General features: G+C 40.0%; 4 protein-coding genes across 9 annotated transcripts; 1 reads left to right on the top strand and 3 right to left on the bottom strand.

Moving 5' to 3' along the window:
* Positions 1–363: 363 nt before the first annotated feature.
* LOC142885465 (uncharacterized) lies at positions 364–2,496 on the bottom strand. The gene has a single exon (XM_076021932.1). The coding sequence runs from the start codon at positions 1,531–1,533 to the stop codon at positions 790–792; it is 744 nt and encodes a 247-aa protein (XP_075878047.1). The 5' UTR covers positions 1,534–2,496; the 3' UTR covers positions 364–789.
* A 139-nt stretch (positions 2,497–2,635) lies between these two features.
* yipf1 (Yip1 domain family, member 1) lies at positions 2,636–6,422 on the bottom strand. Its single transcript, XM_076021931.1, has 9 exons — positions 6,040–6,422; positions 5,784–5,935; positions 5,589–5,669; positions 5,420–5,507; positions 5,177–5,293; positions 4,927–5,093; positions 4,588–4,770; positions 3,797–3,906; positions 2,636–3,224 (listed from the first exon to the last, which is right to left on the bottom strand). Exons 1-8 carry the CDS (start codon positions 6,071–6,073, stop codon positions 3,817–3,819), a joined length of 912 nt encoding a protein of 303 aa, XP_075878046.1. The 5' UTR covers positions 6,074–6,422; the 3' UTR covers positions 2,636–3,224; positions 3,797–3,816.
* A 122-nt stretch (positions 6,423–6,544) lies between these two features.
* Positions 6,545–9,826, top strand: lrrc42 (leucine rich repeat containing 42). Of its 6 annotated transcripts, none has more exons than XM_076021926.1 (7): positions 6,545–7,332; positions 7,415–7,546; positions 7,653–7,738; positions 7,882–7,967; positions 8,043–8,156; positions 8,241–8,325; positions 8,407–9,826. In XM_076021926.1, exons 1-7 carry the CDS (start codon positions 6,944–6,946, stop codon positions 8,670–8,672), a joined length of 1,158 nt encoding a protein of 385 aa, XP_075878041.1. In that variant the 5' UTR covers positions 6,545–6,943; the 3' UTR covers positions 8,673–9,826. The 6 variants fall into 6 exon arrangements, with proteins under 6 accessions (XP_075878041.1, XP_075878043.1, XP_075878042.1 ...); XM_076021924.1 differs by having other exon boundaries at positions 6,548–7,332; positions 7,653–7,771; XM_076021925.1 differs by having other exon boundaries at positions 6,548–7,332; positions 7,650–7,738.
* On the bottom strand, positions 9,362–12,343 carry tmem59 (transmembrane protein 59). The gene is made up of 8 exons (XM_076021929.1): positions 12,126–12,343; positions 11,804–11,909; positions 11,407–11,501; positions 11,170–11,322; positions 10,983–11,055; positions 10,356–10,470; positions 10,130–10,247; positions 9,362–10,032 (listed from the first exon to the last, which is right to left on the bottom strand). The coding sequence occupies exons 1-8, from the start codon at positions 12,279–12,281 to the stop codon at positions 9,880–9,882; spliced, it is 969 nt and encodes a 322-aa protein (XP_075878044.1). The 5' UTR covers positions 12,282–12,343; the 3' UTR covers positions 9,362–9,879.
* Positions 12,344–12,348: the final 5 nt, after the last annotated feature.

Here is a 12,348-nt window from a genome sequence, read left to right as displayed (position 1 = left end):
CTAATGCCTGTTGCAAACACTACAAGGCATGCCGGTTTACCATGTCTGCTCCGCAATAGCCTCTCTGTACAGTTGGATAGGCATTCCCGAAAATTGACAAAGTTTAAGTACAAAATATAGTTCTAATTAATTTAGCTAGTTTATACCAAAACAAGAAAAGAAATTGCATGGTTTTTACTACTACTACTATTTATTCTATTTATTCTAATGAGCACAATTCTATTTGTTTAATTGGGAATTTTAGCAGCATTGCCATGATCAACTATCTTCAACAATATTTAATTGATCACTTTGAGTACATTAACAAAAAAAAAAAAAAAAAAAAAAAAAAAGACCATGACAGGACTTATTTTACTGCATTAAGTGACACAAATACATTCAATAACGAAACAGTAATATGTGGGATAGACAAATAGACATTTTTAACTAATGCCAAAATATGTCATGAAACTGATACATTGAGTAAACATTATTATTAACATTTTGGATTAAAAAAGGCATCCTGCTTAAAGACGCAGGGCCATCTTGTGAATCTTTTTGGTCATAACACAACTTAACAAGAATGCAGGGATGGGTCATGCAGGTTGAGTTAAGATCAATGCAATCTTCAATGAGATAATGATGCAAAATGTGGTCTACAAATGGTTGAACAGGTATTAGAAATAAGCAACTTTGGCCTGAAACAATCTATAATGCATATAAAGGCCTACAGGTGAAAAACAATTCCACAGGGCAACCACACAAACTAAAATGTCTCTGTATTCATTCTGCTTTACAGTACAGGGTCAGTCAGTTGTGAATTCCTTTGGTTTCATCATGCAAGAACGCTTTCTTGTCATGATGGTAGCCATTTCCAAATGCGGGAAAACTGTGCTCCACAACTGTCTTCTTCTCATGGTCCTGAGAAAATGATCTTATCTCAAAGGCATTCAATGGAAGCTTTTGTGATGCACCAATGGACATCTCAGTTTGAATTGATTTATTGCCGACAGGCTTTTGGCCAATAGCAGGAAGGGTGAGCTGCTCCCTCTGGATCTTCTTGTCCTCCCAAAGCTTCAGCAGACGTCTCTGATTGTTTGTCATGTCTTTGAGATTCTGTTGCAAAGAAACCACTTGGTCCTCCAAGAGTGTTTTCGAGGTGACTGTATTGGCCAACTCTGATGTTAAATCGTCAATGGTCAGGCTCAGTTTCCCAGCTTTTTCCACCATGGAGCTGCACTCACGTTCCTTTTCATGCAAGTCGTTTATTATGTCCTTAGTCGTCTTTCCGTTGAACTTGGGGCTGCACTCAAGTCCAATTTCAGTTCGGAGAGTCTTCACTTGTTTCCTCAGCTCCTTGTTGTCCAGAACCAAGCTCTTCAGTTTCTGTTTCAGAGCCTCGGTTGAACGCATCCTTGACTCATACTGTCTTAGTCTCTCTCTGACAACACTTTCCCTATGAATGGCATCGTCTCTCTCCTTTCTGCATTTCTCCAAAAGTTTCAAGGTCTCAAATTTGGACACTTTTTCAACCTTCCCAGCTGACGTGGCCATCCCGTTGCAAGATCCTCCAAATCACTTCTCCGTGGATAGTCACATTTCCTCTTTGAAAAAAAAGATCATCAATCGTCAGCATTCCAAAAAGATTTGGGGGATTTTGGAGGGAAAATCCTCCTCACAGGCACAGGTGGCTTTCTGTCTTGTACTGAGGCAGGTGACATGCCTCCAACTGAGTTATCCGTTTAACAAGTACCCTCCTGTGTAACTCTAAGCTAGGGCTTGAATGACCATTAACTAGGGCACCACCACCCCTTTGACACCGTTTCAAGTGACACGTTTTTCTCCCCCCCTCTTCTGTTCAAGGGATTTATTAACTCCTTTCTTTTAAATTAATGCAAATATTGATCAGAGTCAATAAAGTCAACAAAAAACCATGTACAGTAGTGATCACAATATTATGTGTGTGCCCGGCTGTGGAAACATGGATAACATTTTCCACCGCAGGAGGTATGTGTAACAGTGACACCAGAGATTCTATCACTTTGATTGACCAAATGAATGTTGAATTGGAAAGACACTGGCAGCAGCCAAATACCCATTTTTAAGTCACACTCAGACTTAAGAATGATGGAAACATATCTGTAATTAGTTCCTCACTTAAATATTTTAAAACTATCAACAGTTGAAATGTGCTGGCAGCTGCACAACGTGACTTAAGTTGCCACTTGAAAGTGGTCTCAAGGCCATTTATGCAATCGATCCTTTTTTGCTTTATGCTAAGAAACCAATTTATTTTTCCCGACTTCTTTTTTATCATTCATATGTCCCTATACAAAACAGTAGGATTAAAAAAAATAAACACAAAAGTAATCAGTTTGTTGCTTCACAGTTAAAACCAAATATTTCCAGAGTAGCATAGCTCAGAGGATTTCTACAAATTTATGTTAAACACTTATGTATGTCAGTATGCTATATCTGGTAGCTATGTGTCTGAGTGTAAAAAACAAAGCACTTCCTAAACATTGCTCTGTGCCTAACTTTTTGAATACCATTTGACTGATTGTTTACAATTTGATGATTGTTTACAATCAGTCAAATGGTTGGTTGAAAATAATTTGTGGTAGACTGTATTTTAATCACTCATGACTCAGACTGGTGAAACTATGTTTAGGTTTTATTTGTTCCATATGAAAAAGTAAATACAATAGAACATGTTACATTTGCACAACACCACATCATAATATAAAACAATTTCTAGAGGCCAACACCAGTCATTATCAATTATTCTTACAAGTTATGAAGTAACCTTGGGCATTAGATGAAGGCACTTGTTCTGCTGGGTATAAGAAAATCCAGCAATTTGTTATCTTTTCAACTCTGATGAGGTTTTTATATGATACCAGAAATTTGTTCAGAAATACAAATTTATTTTCTTCACAGAAAAAACAGACCAGTGAACTGAAATGTTTAACAGGAAAAAAGAGACTAACAGAAATCATCCTTGAAAATTTAATCTGTCATGTAACCCCTGAACAGGTTTATTCTTAAGGAAATCTAGAGCCCATACCATTAGAAACAGCACATCTGGTGACAGTTTCATTCTCACTGGTGACTTGTTGGTACTGAGCAGATTCACTTGGTTTTAAGGTCTTAAGCCAGTGTGTCTGAGAGCAGGTGAAATCCAGACGACCCGTGACTTCATTACTGCAGAAACCTGATTCTCTCTAATAAGGCAACAGGAGAGCCTGCAATTTACAGAGAATAACAATTGCGTTAGGAAGGAGAATTCATGTTCAGGAAGCTCAAATGTTCTCCTCTGCTGGGTCAAAAAAAACACCTTCTTAGTCCAAGACCCCTAAAGGCCAACTACCACTCCTGCTGAAGAAGATTGTCATTATTCCTGGTGCAATTTAAGGATAGCTGTATTCCTGATGCGGCAGGAAAATCAAAGCAATGACACAACTTAAAGGAGAAATATATAAAACTGTAGCGCAGCCGCAACACTGTAGAAAAAAAATAGGCTCTCATTGATTATCAGTATTGTATATTGACTTTGTCACTTGACATCATCCACAAAAATGATGATGACTACATATGATCATAATTTGCAGTTTCAGTGGATGCTCAGAGCTTGTAACACTGACGGCCAACGAGGATACACAGGCAGGTAGTTTGTTTTGCTAAACATGCCGTGCACAACTATGACATCTTGCAATGGAATTATGATACAAATTTCCACTATATATGTCATAGATTCAAACACATTCCTACTGTGGGATTATGGCATGAAAAGCGGTGGTGTGTCACCATCGTTTACCTCCAAACAATGAAAAACGTTCATGTCGAGACAGTCAATGTGTTGGTCACCAGTGTTTTGACAGGAGGTTCAACTGCCGCATCTGGTTCTGGTTTGCTAAAGAAATACACCTAAAGAAAAACAAGACAAAACAATAAAAAGGTATGACATAACATAAGTTACTGTGTTAACAGACACAGCTGATCAATCAAGAACTTAAAGTTGGTGTGACGGGGAGAAGAGTGCTACAAACCGAATGCATCCTTCCTCCAACCCATTCATCACCGTCAACATTCAGACACTGGTCTATCCTTGCAGACTAATTACACGAATGTGAGCAGACATATGAGACCTGTGAGGATGTGACCGTATTCACGTTCATGTAGAAGTGGACAAACGCCTCAGTCTGACGCCAATGCGGTCACAGTTTCCAGTACAGTCTCCACCAGCGGGAGTAAACTTGACACTATCGGGTAGAGTCACTTCCCAAACACACACACACACACACACAAATGTCCCGGCAGTAGCAATGTGATGTCTGTGATTGACAGTAACGTGTTGGGTCAGGGCATTGTATGAGATCACCGAGGACACAATGACTCAATCCTTATTCCGCCATCTATATTAAAATGGAGAAGTGCCTTCAATAAGATGGATTAGGCAGGCTGATAGGCGGAGAAAGACAGAAAAGTTGTATCTCGTTTCACAGGACAGACACATGAGTTTTATTTTTCCAACTAACCCTGAAAAACGTTATGTAAAAGCATTATTATTATCATTATTATTATTAAGGTAACACACTTATCACTTACCTTACAGCCAACAGCAAGAAGAATGTTGAGAGCAACAATGGTTGAGAGGACTGCAACCACAATTTTGGGATGGTCATCACGGACTGCAGGCCAGAAAGTCATCACCAAAACTGAGCCAGACAGGCAGAGAGCCACCACGATAGAAAACCAGCGCAGCCATTCAAACGGAAGAATCCATATGACCTTGTGTACGAAGCAGAATAATTAGCATTAGGATTCAGGAGAAATATCACAGTGGAAACAATCTAGATAATAAATATAGGCTCAATATAAGACTGTTATCAAAATGGATTTCACAAGATGAAAATAATCAAAAGCTGTTTCAATAAAATATCTCACCACTGCTGGGATGTAAATTGCAAGAGAATATCCATAGACGCAGACAGTTTCCATGAAGGTGTAGGAAACTAAACTCATGACCTTGTTGTTTCTCCATAGTAAGAAGCCCCAGAGGCCTAGGGGCACCAGCCAAGCATAGCTGAAGATGGCTGTTGCAGCGATACTCACTGCAAAACATAACAAACACAGAGTAGTTTCTCAAAAAAAGGTTGAAAATAGTTTCGCCTGGATACAGAACAACAGCACATACCTTTACGAAACTCTGGGGTATACTTATAGTCTGGTTTGCCCAAGTGAACCAGGAAATTGGAAAAATTTCCACTGATGGCAATAGCAAACACAAGAGTGGTGCAAATCCAGAATGGTCCTGAAAGTACAGGAAATTTTCAATAGTGTCCAGCTGGTGGCTCTCTGACTGTCTGGCCCATGGATAATTATTATTTAAACACAATTACCCATGCATACTATTTTCAAGCATTTTTGAACTGCTTACCGTAAAGATCTGGATTCTGTCTGAGGTAAACATGAATGAAATTTTTTCCAGGCCATGGCACCACTGATCCAAGGATTCGTTCCTTTACCTACAGAGGCATTTCAAGTTCAATTTGACTGGAAATATTATGTGGCCAGAATAACTGCCACAATAATAGGAAATACATTACATGGTGGGTCTCAATATCAAAGAATCTTTGGTAGTACTCAAAGGTCCAGAAAGGGGCACTTTTCTTTTCCCCAGAGAGGAGCTTAAAAGATAAAGAAAAAGAAAGAAAGAAAAAAATTACAAATCTAGATGTGAAAGCACGGATTAAAATGTGGACATTTGTAGCATAATTCACATTTCTACATCTTTTCCATACCTTTGTCTGGTCGTCACTGACATCGGGATCCTCATCATTCAGCGTAAAGCCATCACTTTTTTTCTGCTTCTGAGGTCTAGAACCTGGATCTTCAATGCTGATGGCGACTGCATCGCTGTTGGAATCCAGTAGATTTTCGCCTTCATCAAACTCTGTTCGCGAGCACAGTGAAGACAAAAATATTTCGAATAAAAAAATGCTGGCTAGACACGAGTTCTTGATTTGCATAGCATAAAGTATATTTGAGAGCACGTACCTTGGAATTCGAAAGGATCTTTAATGGACGCCATCTACAAGGCTCCAAATTAAATGTACTGCTTCTTTAGAGCAAAGCTACAACAACCCAGTAAATGAAAATGAGTCTTTTTTTTCTTCCTTTGAGTGTACACTGTTTCGGCTAGCACGGTTCGGATTTGACAGCTAATTTATCAACAAACTTAAAAAGACGTTTATAGGACACAACGTAACTCTAAGGCGATATCGAGGACTTGTTTGTTTAATGCATAAACAATACCACAGCAGTAATAGAGCTAACTCATTAGTCTCGCTAGATTTAAAATAATTTAACTTCTTTCGGGTAGGTTGCTGTTGCGTAGAACACCATAGCAGCCAATGTCAACATTACTTTTTCCTGTTCCAAAAAGCGTTTCAAAGTAAGAGTTTAATATTCTCAAAATGTATTCTACGTATGTTCTAAAATTGTTTTTTTTTGTCATATTAGAACCTGCTGTAGGGTCTGGAAAGTTTAAATGTGAAATAATTGTAGCAGTTTTGTTATTTTGCGATTTAAAAATGCATTTTAGTAGACACGGGATTTTAGTTTGAAGTTAGTTTAGCGAAGATCACATATGGGATAACTTGGTGTGGCCACTGACAGAAGGAACTTTGGTTGAACACTAGTTTTAATGTCTTCAGGTTACTTTTCATTTGGGAAGAATAAGGGGGAGAATCGAGCGCAGATAATGAAAGAGCTGTCCCAAAAATGATAATAATAATAATAAAAAAAGACTCTTCGCTCGCATTTAGTCTGATTTTAGTTCGGTAAAACTACACATTATAGCTAACTAGCAAAAGGCTATTATTATTTTCTTTGTTGTATTATTATTCTCCGGGCTGCAAATTATTTTTGTTTCTTCTTACAAATTAGGCGTGTCCTTAGCATGGACAGTAGCACCATTTATGTACGAGAAAAAGGGAACCTTCGTCGTGTCAGCGGTATAGTCCTAGCACAACCTCAGCCAGTGTCGTCATGCAGGAGGACAAATCCATTCGTGCTGAGGAAAGAACACTTCATCTTCACCTACAATGCAGAGGGAAGTTTGAGATACACCACTAAATCCCTCTTTGACATCACACTGTTGTTTGTTGTGGACAACATTCAGCATGTCGACTCTCTGGTGGGCTTCCCCGAGCAAATAGGAGACAGACTTTTTTCAGCAGCTGAGGAGAATCGTGTATTTCAAAACGTTGACTCGTGCTCGAAAGCCTTGCAGTTATTCAGCGATGCATACGGTGCGATGGTGCTCGAGTCACTCTGTCTGAGAAACAGGTAAAGTGTAATGCTCCTCAGATTTGTAAATAGGGTTCTATTTCAAAGACACTAACATCTCCCATCTCCTTTGGCTCTGTAGATGTCCGCTTTTGCATGAGAAGATGGATGCAATCAAAACATTTCACAGTTTGAAATCTTTGGACCTTTTTGGCTGCAGACTTGGTGATAACCATGAGATTTTCCCTCACCTAACAACCAGCTCATTGTCAAGGTAACCCCCTGTTTTACTCTAGAAAATGAGATGTGGAGAATTCAAGAAAAAACAAACAATAACAACAACAAAAATAGTTGCTAACACCTCTTGGCCATCTCAGCAGCCTGACTGAGCTCTCCATTGGTGACAACAGCCTGTCAGATGCTGGCATACAGAGACTGACTACACCCATCCGAATAATGAAGAAGGGTTTGAACTGTCTCAAGATGCTTGATGTTTCTTGTTAGTAATCAGAGTCTTACCTGCTTTTTATATAGTAGTAGTAGTAGTAATATGAGTCTCTGACTTCAGTTATTTGTGAAGATGCTGATCAGGTCCTGTCCTATATTTAGATAATCCTCTCACAGAGAAGGCTCTCAGGTACCTCACATGCCTCCCCAAACTTGAAAAACTTGATGGATCGGCAACTGGTCTAAAGGTATGACCGTAGCTTCTGCGTGTGGCACCTTGCTGTGATTGATGATGCTGACAACTGTGTTATTGCTGTCACCAGCTTGGCAGTAAATTGAAGACAGCTATGTGGGATCTATTGGGGCTTGTTTACTCTGAGAAACCACTGGACACCTTTGATCATTCGAGATGCAAAACAGAAGGTTGGGCAGAGCAGGTAATTTCCAAATTTGCACCTGACGACACACACAGATATACTGGCTTGCTGTATTTTTATTTAAGGATTTTGTACAATTTTCAGGTTATAAACCAGTGGGAGACAAATGCCTCACAGGTGCCTAAACAGAAGAAAATAGATGAATCCAGGACATCAGCTCTTCGCTTTTGTAAGTTACCAAGGTCATTTTAAAGTCAGGCCTAATGTTATTTCTAGCCATTAAGATCTTCTCCAAATGGTTGCTTTCCAGTTGGCAGGCATAAGTTTATTAGACAAATGCTGAACGCAGCACCCCAGACACCAGAGAGCGATGAGGAGACCAGGAAAGAGATGCTCCATTTTTACAGACCTGATGCCAGCCGTCACCAACCAGACAGACATCTGCCCTGCCAAAATGAAAAGAAAAGGCCACGGCACACAGAGAAGTGCAGCAGTTCACATCAGGACCCTCCTGCTAAACGTTTGACTTCATCAACTCTGACTGCAGAGGACATGGAGTTGTTGAACAGCTACTGATGGTAACATCAGTTTCAAACCTGGTTTTGCTTCTTTTATTTATATTTTCCAAGCTCGTTTCCACTCTTTTCTATCTCACAATAGGCATGATAAAAAAATTACCCTTGAAAACAAATATGGCATGGTTGTATGCATGAGTGCACTGATAATATAACATAATGAAGGTAATTCAGTTGGATTAGTGCTGGATAATGGAAGCAGATGACTGTCAATTGGTCCCTTCAGCTCTGCATTTATGGAGTGTGAATGCTTTTCTTAAATTTTCTTTATAAAAACACATCAGCTGAATGCGCCCCAGCTGTGGGGCTGCATTTTGCCGATTTAAAAAAGTACTCAAGTCTCCTAGGCAAAGAAACACTATTTTGCTACGTCAGTAGAATTTCTGCATTTTATAAAGTGTGTATAAGATGGATTTTTGTCTGCAAGCCTTCTGACTGAGTCTTAAACTGCTCCCATCTCATGTGATGCACTGGTGGTATGTAATGTAGGCCTGCAGGGTTTGACAGGTACAGTCAAAGCTGCAACTGAAGATGGGATTTTTTTTTTGTTGTCTGTAAAATGTCAATAAAGTAGCCAAGTATTACAAAATGATGCAAATGAGCCGATGGATGTTTACAGTCCTAATTCCGATATTGTTTACTTTGTACCTCAAGACAAAAGGGTAAGTAGTGGAGCAAAAAGAGGCAGTCTGCAGGTGACCTTACTGTCAAGATCAAAGCAGAGACTTTTATTCCAAAATTCAAACATCTGCAAACCACAACAGGAAAGAGAAATATTAGCACAATTGCTTTCACCAAAGGTTGAGGAGTTTCGGGAGAAATCGGTATCGCTTCAAGTCACTAGGAGATCATTTGCACAAATTCAATCTTTCGAATAATAAAACAAGCACACCAACAGAAAGCTAATGCAAATTTTCAAAAACAGGAAGAAAAAAAAACAAAAAAACCCTAAAGCAATTTGGCCTTGACTAACCCTGTAATGCCTCAATATCAATACAAATATACAGAAAATAACCCTTCATTGTAATTTTAAAAGCTTCTCACAGAGACAAGGTGGTCATTAATTAAAAGTGGTCCTTGAGTGAGTGCTCCTGCTGAGACCACAAGAGCGCTGCTAAGCTGTGGCATAAAATAAAGAAAATAAAACAAAAAAAATTGTAGGGCCATTTGTAAAGAATGAATTCCCTTGTGAGTCTGAGCATCAGCCTCTAGACGTCAGACTGGCCCAGGTTCACTTTGGAGGGCAGCGGTCCTGCCTCATCAACAGGTCCGTTGGTAGTGATGACCAGGAGGGAGGATGCAGGGTACGGAGTCAGTTTCTTCTCCTGAATGTACTCCTTGTCACCATAAATGCTCAGTTTCTGGAATAATAACATTTTGCCAAGAGTTAAAATGAATTCTCTTACGTATCAGATTAAGCCTTGGATTCAGAAGTTGGCATTTAACCATTAAACTTGCCTCAGAAGGGACATATTGGTCAACAGCGGTAGCTACTGTGGCACAGCAGATCCAGATCAGCACCAGCACAGACAGGACGAGTGTTGTGGTTAAGATCCATCCCGGTATCCAGGGGTTCCTGAGCAAGAAGTTCATATAAATCTGTGTGTTAGATTTTAGTCAATGCGATGCACAAAAGGAAGTGTAACTTTTGAAATGTACTAAATGCTGCAGAAAAATGGTTAACCTTGAGAGGCAACTGAAGAGGTTGTATTCACTGTCGTATCCACTCATGTCTCTGTCTCTCTCCTGGATAAAAGTGCGATGATATTCTTTGTAAACTGGGCTGCTGAACCCAGGGACTAAACAGGAGAAATGAACAGTTAATAACAGGAGACACAGCAACATTATGTTAAAACAGTGACAACAAAATGAACCTGAGCTTTTCACTTGTACAAGCTCAATGGTCTACTGGTAGAGTGTCCTTCCTGAGACTGGGAGGTTGTGGGTCTGATCCCTGGCCAGGTTATTCTAAAGACTATAAAAATGGTACCTCTGCATCAAGGTTTAGAGGGGGGAGGGGGGACCTTTTCAAGATTATGTGAAAAATGTCCTGTTAATTCATCAAATAAAGCTAATAACTAAGACGTTGGTGCCAATTTCGGGGGGGGGGGGGGATAATTTCTTTAGCTGTGGAAGTAAATGTCTGAGAACATGTGGGAGTAACACTCCCATCCAAATGTTGGTTTCCTAAATTTGCCATATATTCTGGAGTTGTATTGTATTTACTTGATTTTCATGTGACAATACTCCACTGGAATCTGCAATGGAAAATAAAGACCAGAAAATAAGAATGAATATGTGAAGAGCTTACAGTTCTTCTGTGGCTCTTCTTCAGGTTCTTTCTCTTGTTCAAACTGGGAGAAAATCCTAATTTGGGGCTCAGTCTGTTGAAAGAGAAAACATTGGTCAACGATGTCATCCATCCCCAAGAGGATCTACTACTCCTTTGTCTGCAAACATAATGTCCCATTAAATTACACATTATTGTCAAACCACACCTGGAAAATGACAACTTTGCCATCATCAACTTGGAGGTACAATGTCCACGAGGAGGTGATGAAGCTGTGGGCCTGGTTCATGACATCCTCCCAGAGACCTCTGACCAAGGTCAGTGGGTACAGTAGGTGCATCCTGGGCATCATGGCCTCCAACTGTAAAGAAAATGAACAACACTGAGCGCCCTGTTCCAAACCAATACCCCCACAGACCACTGAGTGAGTGTGACAAACTCAAACCTGCTCTTGTCGTCGCTCAGCAAACGGAAGCTGGCTCTGACAGCCGAGGTTGCACGCGAACTGCTCATCATTAAGAGAGTAGGCTTCACGACAGGCTGCGGAGATGAAACAGCAACAAACAAACGTGACTGCAGGCTTGAACGCAGAGGGCAGAGGGATTAGAAAAAACGCTTGGAGCCATAAATGCAGCAGGCAGGGCACAGCACAAACTTATTTTTGGAAGGACTTTTTTTTTATCCTTTAAAATAATGATTTATTTTTATTTATTTATTTTTTTAAATACCCAACTGAAGCAGGTTTGCGCAGGCTTAGCCCTTTGCAACGCTGCTTCGTGTCTGGTAAAAAAAAAGGTTGAGTGCATCGTAAGGCAACTGAAAAATGACAAAGGCAGACTTACTTGCTTCACAGTCGGATTTGGTCTGATTTAGATCCTCACTGTCACGAACAAACTGGCAAATGGAGAACAGACGACAGCCTCTCTGACAGGCATAAAGTTCTTCCGCCTTCCAAACAAACCAGAGGAACAGTTAAATGCCACGACAAACAGGATCGATGGTATCAATCTCTACGCATAGTGTTAACTGCGTGATTTCATGGGTAATTTAACAGCAAGACATGGTAAACAATGATTAAAACCTCCCATCGTTTAAAACGCGTATATAAAATGTGAGCTAACGCTAGCAGGAGTTAAAGCTACTTGGATCGTTGCGAGGACTTACCCGTGGATAGGTGTGTAAAGCGTATGTCATTTCACATGACTTGTGACAGGATACTGTGTTTCCCAAAACGCTCTCGAACACATCCGGAGAGGCGGATGTATACGCAAACAGTACAAAGAGTACCAGCGTACAGACTGAAAAAGCCTTGGTGCCCATTTTGCCTGCGAATACCTACACAAACAAACAACACGCTCGTCTTCCTCCTCCTAAATCGTCTTGTTTT

This window comes from Nelusetta ayraudi, unplaced genomic scaffold (assembly GCF_046127955.1).
Source record: "Nelusetta ayraudi isolate G7.1 ecotype Tasmania unplaced genomic scaffold, CSIRO-AGI_Nayr_v1 ptg000011l, whole genome shotgun sequence".
Taxonomy (NCBI): Eukaryota; Metazoa; Chordata; class Actinopteri; order Tetraodontiformes; family Monacanthidae; genus Nelusetta; species Nelusetta ayraudi.
The sequence above is the reverse complement of the archived record's forward strand: the minus strand, read 5'-3'. Positions and strand labels throughout refer to the sequence as shown.

Excerpts from the sequence above, each read along its gene's own strand:
- LOC142885465 (XM_076021932.1), bottom strand. The coding sequence starts at position 1,533 with ATGGCCACGTCAGCTGGGAAGGTTGAAAAAGTGTCCAAATTTGAGACC.
- yipf1 (XM_076021931.1), bottom strand. The coding sequence starts at position 6,073 with ATGGCGTCCATTAAAGATCCTTTCGAATTCCAAG. Across the intron at positions 5,670-5,783 it reads TCAGTGACGACCAGACAAAG|CTCCTCTCTGGGGAAAAGAA; the intron begins GTATGGAAAAGA and ends TTATCTTTTAAG. Across the intron at positions 5,094-5,176 it reads TACCCCAGAGTTTCGTAAAG|TGAGTATCGCTGCAACAGCC; the intron begins GTATGTGCTGTT and ends TATGTTTTGCAG.
- lrrc42 (XM_076021923.1), top strand. The coding sequence starts at position 6,944 with ATGGACAGTAGCACCATTTATGTACGAGAAAAAGGGAACCTTCGTCGT. Across the intron at positions 7,333-7,414 it reads TCACTCTGTCTGAGAAACAG|ATGTCCGCTTTTGCATGAGA; the intron begins GTAAAGTGTAAT and ends TTGGCTCTGTAG. Across the intron at positions 8,326-8,406 it reads GACATCAGCTCTTCGCTTTT|TTGGCAGGCATAAGTTTATT; the intron begins GTAAGTTACCAA and ends GTTGCTTTCCAG.
- tmem59 (XM_076021929.1), bottom strand. The coding sequence starts at position 12,281 with ATGGGCACCAAGGCTTTTTCAGTCTGTACGCTGGTACTCTTTGTACTG. Across the intron at positions 11,056-11,169 it reads GCAAAGTTGTCATTTTCCAG|ACTGAGCCCCAAATTAGGAT; the intron begins GTGTGGTTTGAC and ends CTCTTTCAACAG. Across the intron at positions 10,471-10,982 it reads AGAAGAGCCACAGAAGAACT|TCCCTGGGTTCAGCAGCCCA; the intron begins GTAAGCTCTTCA and ends TCTCCTGTTTAG.